The 7499-nt window shown below is 36.0% G+C and overlaps 1 protein-coding gene across 1 annotated transcript in view; it reads right to left on the reverse strand.

Moving 5' to 3' along the window:
• Positions 1-2583: 2583 nt before the first annotated feature.
• Positions 2584-7499, reverse strand: part of LOC118740768 (relaxin receptor 2-like) — a gene marked incomplete in the record, with an annotated part of 43605 nt that continues 38689 nt past the window's right edge. The window contains 4 exon segments of the mRNA XM_036472437.1: positions 2584-3367; positions 3436-3636; positions 4201-4745; positions 7333-7499. Of these exon segments, the coding sequence (XP_036328330.1) occupies positions 3324-3367; positions 3436-3636; positions 4201-4745; positions 7333-7499 (957 nt within the window).

Below are 7499 nucleotides of genomic sequence, written 5' to 3' on the forward strand. Positions count from 1 at the left end.
GACGCCAAGGGGATGAAAAGCATTCGAAGGATTGTAGTACGAGTATATGGTGCTCAAGATTAACTAACGCTGCATTTTTTTGTATATAAACGTATACATTCATTTATATATAACACAAAAAGTCTGAAATGAATTATTAGAAGTACAAAAGTATAATTAAGTAAAAAGTATTTGAAATACTTCTTTGTTGATGTACATATCGTCGTTTAAAGTACAAAACCGCGTATCGTCATTCTGCAAAACCGCGTAACTGACATTGGCTGCCAAAAATTGGATTTGCTCACTGAAGCTCTTGACTCAATCTTTATCCAGTCGCCCTGAAATATACTAGCCAGAAGTGCGATTGCTTAGTAAAAAAAGAGAACCATTTTGAAATACGAGTGTTTTTACTCTCTATAAAATAATTTATGCAACCTCACATACGCGGTTTTGCTTTATCTTGATACGCGGTTTTGCATTTTGCTGATACGCGGTTTTGTACTTTAAACGACGAAATGTAGATGGCATGAGCCAAAATACGTATCTTTAAATCAGTTGAATATGAATAATAGATCTGATTGTACATAATGATGCATGTACATACATGTATAAAGAAAGAAATATATGACCAACAACATTGTTTTCACTTTAAATAAATTAATAAGAATGTATAGGCTAAGTGGAAGGTGTTGCTCATTTCCTCTACACAAAAAATAATTGTCGAACATACTTTGTATGAAAGAACCTGCGTGAAAAAATTGCCAAAAATCAACGCGATTTTCTAACTCCTTCAAACTTGCACTTTGTTATACTAAAATTGAATGGGCTTATATAAATTCATTCTTGGAATTTTTCTTAAAAATCAGATTATAAGTGTCAGAAATTCAATTTTTATAACTGTATATGGTCGTACACAAAGAAGCGATGAGTGACATTTTGACCAAATTGGGTTTTTTCTTTTGTTTATTTAATGTTGATATTTTTAACCGACTTCCAGAAAAGGAGGGGGTTTCCAGTTCGTCGGAATATATATATTTTTTTTTTATGTATGTTACCGCATAACTTTGGACCACGTCAACCGATTTCGATAATTCTTTTTTCATCGGAAAGGTAGTGTCTCAGAGGTGGTCTCATACTAATCTGGTTTGAATCCGAAAATTGGATCATGAAATATATTTATATATTTTTTTAAGTCGGTTTTTTTTGCTAAAAATTACTATACGCACATTACATAACCCGCACCACCTAAATCCATGTTTTAAACTTCGTACAAAAAATTATAAGAATTAAATAAACTTTAATAATTACACCCACAACTTTTAAACTTTTTATTCAGAATTAAAAAAAAAAATAGGTATAGGCCATTCAATTTAAAAGTTAAAATTTCAAGACGTTAGGAGTTCGCGTTGATTTTTAATAATTATTTTTGTCTGGCGGTGCTAGGCATTTTCTTCCATATGAAATGCACTATCCTCAGATTTTTCCATATACAAGTAGGTTGGATTTTTTTCGTATTTGGTAATAACTCATACTATAATAGTAAATTAGGTGCAGCTTTATCAAAATGTAGAATTGCTGAGTACCTTATACTTAAATTTAAAAACGAAAGTGCGCTTTTAATGTACAAATGTCCCAACCGTGACGATGAAAGGCCCCATATGTACATATATGGAAAAAAAACACTTTCGTAGAAATGGTATAAGATTCTTAAAAATCTATATTTCTCGATCGCAAAATTTTGCTTCTCTTCAGGAGACTTTCAATAAAATAGCCAATGGTTAAAGATTTAACCATCTTTTAATATAAAGTATTTTTTATAGGCCTCCTCACTTATCTGGCCATTTGTGGCTTCTACAAGATATTGGCCAAGAGTGGCAAGCAGAGTAAAATTTTAGTGCAACCTAAAAATATTAAGAAAAAATTTTGCGTTTCTACAAAAATTTATCAGCTAATAAAAACGTACATATGTATGTATACACGAATATAGACTACATAAACATTTTACTTATCATAATGGCTACCCATTAAAAGAGAAGTCCATTTTTTTATTGTTGACCTATGGCGGGGAACACTGTGCAATAGCGTGGGCCGAAAATCCGTTTTTTTTTAGAATTTTGATTGGTAATAGCAAAAATATGGTTCACTATGTTCTAAAAACAATCTGTGTGAAATAAGAAAATTTTTGCTAAAATTGCAATAATCTTCTAAAGTATTAGTCCTACATAATTAGGTATATTGTTTTTTTTTTTGTAGAGAATCGAAGTTAGCTAAGAAAAAATTTTGTTTTGTACTAGAATTTTGATGGACTTGGGCGAGCCTAGGATATTGACCAAAAACTTTCACATTTCACACAGATATTTTTTAGAGCATAATTAACCATATTTTTGCTATTACCAATCACGCTACTGTGCAATAGTTCCAATACCGGGGCTGGTTCTTGCAAAACGGAGACGCAAATTCGGTAACAGACACTCAGAGTACATAGCAGATCCTATCGACGATTGTGTATATGTTAAATTTCTATATACATACATACATACCATATTCTACTCACAAAATCTAAAGAATAAAGATACTCTCCATTATGTGTGAGTTTTACTACATTTTATTGAAACAATAATCTTATTTTTTTTTTAACATAAATACACCCACACACGCACATACATTACGTACATTTTAAATCACTTAAGCGCGTATTATCGGTTACAGTTACGATAAATACGAACTCTCAAAAACATCATGCAATATTTATATACAAACATACTAAGTATTAAAATTCTACATTATTTACGTCATATCACATACCATACGTACCCGTACATATGTACATATGTATGTATGTATGTATCACCGAAAAAAAGTTCGTAAAAGAAACCATAAACAAAATTGTTTAAGCGTTTAAATATAATACTAGATCTAAATATGCATACACATACATACACGCACCAATAGCCGCCAGGAATACACTTGTTTATGCATGCATGGATGTACATATGTATGTATGTTTATTTTATATGTATTTATTTAGGTAAATGCATCATAAATGCTTCTCAATTTCTATTCTTTGGTATTTTGATAAACTGCTACGGCAATTGTTTTTGTACTCGACATTTTGAGGTAGCAGACATTGTATGTAGGTATGTTTGTAAATACATATTGTTGCACTTAATGCTAATAGATACATCTAAAAAATGTACACACACTTAAACATACATATTAAATAATAAATATTTTGTCGTAGAACTACACGCTCAACCACTTAGTGGTGTGAAAATACATATCGATGCGTTTAAATATATAAATACATATGTGTGTATGTATGTATGTAGGTATTTTCGGTGCCCTCAGTGATTTACTGTTAGCGGTATAGCTTTGCCCGAAGATTCATCTAAAAGGAGGAAAACAAATTGTTAATTTTATTGAAATGACCTCCCAACAATTTGAACTAAAACTCACCCGGATTTGAGGATGCTGTAGCGGTTGCAATCGTCGTCGCTAAACCGTTGGAGGGTTCAGCACGACGCCGCGATGTAATTTTCTTCCAACCGCGTAACAGTATTTGATTACGATATTTTGGTGTTGTGAATGTGTAGAGCAGCGGATTGACAGCGGAATTCAGTGGCAATATGAAGACAACCAGCCAAGCGTAGATATCGTCTGCTCGTAAAAACAACAAAAGACGTACACACACTTAAGTTACATGTCCATACTATACATATGTACATACGTACATACATGCATATGTAAATATGTACATACAGTTGTTGCAAGTGCGACTCGGCGTATGAGTAACTTACATAGAATGTACATTAGACCGTACCATCTTATGTACAAGCAAACAAAAAAGTTCGCTGCACACTTCTGAGTCTAACGTATTTTTGCAAGGTAGATTTGAAAAAAAAAAATTAATGATTTTAGTCGGCATTAGGGTGGTACGTTAGGGTGTTAGGAAGTGAGATCTGACGGGTAAAAACTAGAACAGGTTACAAAAAATAGTTTTCTAGAGACAAGAACATCGATATATCATATTTATAGATCCTACTGTAAGTGCCGAAGGCATGGCGGTATAAAAAGAAATAATTTTTTTTTTTACGAATCTGCCTTGCAAAAATACTTTAGACTCTAAAGTTATACGGCGAACCTTTTTTATGGTTTGGCCTAATGCACATAGGTACGTACATATGTTTATGTTTGTGTAATAAATTTTACCGTTTTACTCACCCGAAATGTTATAGTTGAAGAAAACCCAAATCTTCACAGCTATAATGGGCGCCCAACACAGCACATCTGTCAGGACAATGAAGAAGAAACGTACTGCAAACTCACAATCCAACAGCGACAGTGGTGTTGCTTTACGCGTACGCCAAATGGAAATGAGCAACGCTGTGTAGAGGAGAGCAATCATCAGTAGTAAAAATAAGTTGACGCCTAAAAAAATGAAAGCTGAATATTGCCAACCCAGCGGGTAGGGCTCTTGGATGTGCAGCGGAAAGCAAGTGCCCGAGTAGGTGCCATAGAATTTGGTGCTAGAATGCCAGAGTGCAACTGGCGCTACAGCAATGCCCACGCCCATTAACCAAATGACCAGAAGGGCAATAAAAATATTTTTTATGCCGATGCGGTGTTGACCACGAAACGGATCGGCGATAAGTAGAAAGCGTTCGAATGACATGAAGGCGAGTATTAGCATGGAAACTTCGGATGAGGTGACGGCCAAGGAGCCGATAGCAGCACACTGCCAGGATGTTATCCAATCGAGTGCGACTCTGTAAGAAGGTGGAAATAGAAGAAACAGCAAGTGAGAAAGGTAAGATGAGTAAAGTCATTACATGAAGGAAAGACGATTACATGGTGATTAAATGTTGAAAGGTCTGCATTGAGATTAGTTTCTACGTACATTGGAATATGAGTTCTTTCTTACCTGTGACCAAGGAAAATATTCTTAATTTCAGTCATAGCAATTATTTAACTTCCGCAGGTAGGTCCTATTAATGTGAATATGAATGTGATTATGAAAGTGAATATGGATATGTATATGAATGTGAATAAATGAATAAGTTATTATAAGTTATTATAAATTGAATGCGTATTGGAGAAACTAATATAAGTATGAGTACGATTACGAATATGAATATGAATATGAATATGAATATGAATATGAAAGTGAAATGATCTCGAACTAGTAATGAAATTGACCGAAAGTAGTCCTGAAGTGGTTCTGAAAAAGTCGTGAAAGCAATTCGAACAGGTCTTGAAAGGAGTCCGAAACGGTTCATTACTAGCCCCAAAATGATCCCGCACTAGTCTCGAAATGTTCTTGAAATAGCCCTCAGGTTGTCCAGAAATGTTCCTAAAGTAGTCCTGAAACAGTTCCGAAATAGGACTGCAATATTCCTGAACGTGTCTTCAATGATCCAAAACCAGTCTTAAAAAGGTCCCGAAACGGTCGAAAAACTCGTAAACTTGTCCCGAAATGATCTCGAACAAGTCCTGCAAGGATCCTGAAATGGTCCCTTATTAGTCCCAATGTAGTTCTGAACTAATCACAAAATGAAGTCGAACTAGTATCGAAATTGTCCTAAACAGGCTCCGAAACGGTCCCGAAATGATTCCGAACAAGTATCGAAATCGTTTTGAAATTGTCCCTAACAGGCCCCGAATGATACCGAACTAGTCCCAACATGGGTCTGGAATAGCCTTGAACTAGTCCAGAAATGTTCATTTGTACGCACGAGAAGCAATTAGAGGTTTTCTGCAGGTTTGGTTGGTTGATAGAAGCGTGACCTGAGGACATGCCCAGGACCTAATTAGTGCTTATAGCACTATTTTGATACGCTTTCTCTGGGATCCTTGATCCTTTTCTGCTTTCATGATGCGGTTTCGTCAAACCATTTGGATTTTTCGATGAATCCACTTTAGTCTGGTAATGGTGAATTTGGAGATCTCCCTAAGATGTTGGCCTTATTCGTGCTAGTGCTGGCCACTCGCAAAGATAGTGTAGGATCGTTTTCTTACTTCCTTCAAGATCACAGTTACGGCACCGAGGGTTATATGAAAGGCCATTTTAGCCGTATGTTCGCCAATGAATCAATGTGCTGTTATCGTGGCTGTTAACTTGAATTTATCTTTCCTCGACCTCTTTAGAAGTTCTGCTGTCTTTCGTTTGTCATAGTGCGGCCATATATTATTCGTATTTTTGCAGGTTTGAGGGTTGATCCAACGTGCATCAGCTATACGTACGAATTGCAAATGCAGTTCCCTTTTGATGAGTTCCCGTGTACAGTTTATTGTCTCTGCTTCGGATTCATAAGAGATGCTCTGGCCGTAGCCAACTCGTCAGCCCTCTCATTTCCGTGTATGTTCCTATGGTCGGGAACCCACATGAGGGAGATGTCTTTTAACTCGGCCGTTGAGTTTAACGCACATTTGCAATCTTTGACTGTTTTGGACTTTGTTACCGGTGAGGCAAGTGCTAGAAGGGTCGCCTGGCTATCTGAGAAAATGTACAGGCCCTCCGGATTCCCACTACTTCCGCTTGTATGTTAGTATTGGTCCTATGGTAGCCGCGTACATCCAGATGATAAGCTTTGGCCTTAGTCTTCAGTTCCTACTGAATATTATTTTGCATGTGTAATAGGCTGTATGTAATAGGCAGTGAATAATATAAAATTTTGGGCTTAAGCATTTTCTAAGTATTTGGCCGAGCGTCTCTTCCAATATTTTGTGTACGCCTTAGTGCTGTTACACGAATGGAGGAACCTACAGTTTATGTCGGCTCCGAATGGTAAATGGATTTTAGGGTAAGCTTGTGCATGGAGGTTTGCCATTGAATGCCGAGGGACGACCGCTGCTAGAAGAAATGTTTTCCATTTTAGAACCCTGGTCTACGTAGCCGCAGGGGACGCCGACAGGGCCTAAACACGTTCCAGTATGTTCGTCTGCGATTTCTGAAATCTACTACTAATTTTACCGTACCTTGTTTGTTTACGCAGGTGATATCGTGTACCACTTATACATATATTTTTTAAAATATAAGTAAGAGTATGTATACCCAACATTGTTTAACTCCAACTCGCCTCCAACCAAATATTTGATTACTAAATCAGGGATCACACGATTTGTACAATTGTACAGATTTGTACATTTTTGCCGGTACAGAGTGGTGTTGTTCGGAAATATTTTTATTGAGCTCAACTCAAATTTCTAAACCACACCACTCTGTGACTGCCAAAGTGTACAAATCTGTACAAATGTACAAATCGTGTGATCTTCGTTTAATACAATTTGATCATCAATTCTTTCATACTTACCTATTGTTAAAAAAAAAACTACATACTCTTCTGTACTACTCACTTATAATACTCGCTGCGATAACGGTAATCCTGTACACCAATTGTAATCAAATAGAAGCCCATCAATATATCTGCCAATGCCAAGTTGCGTATAACCATAGTCACAGCAACATTCTCATCTCGATAAATAAAACGTCCCCAAAGTACCATTATATTTCCAATCACCGT

The sequence above is a fragment of the Rhagoletis pomonella genome, unplaced genomic scaffold (genome assembly GCF_013731165.1).
Source record: "Rhagoletis pomonella isolate Grant_MI unplaced genomic scaffold, Rhpom_1.0 Rhpom_scaffold_00001, whole genome shotgun sequence".
Lineage (NCBI taxonomy): Eukaryota > Metazoa > Arthropoda > Insecta > Diptera > Tephritidae > Rhagoletis > Rhagoletis pomonella.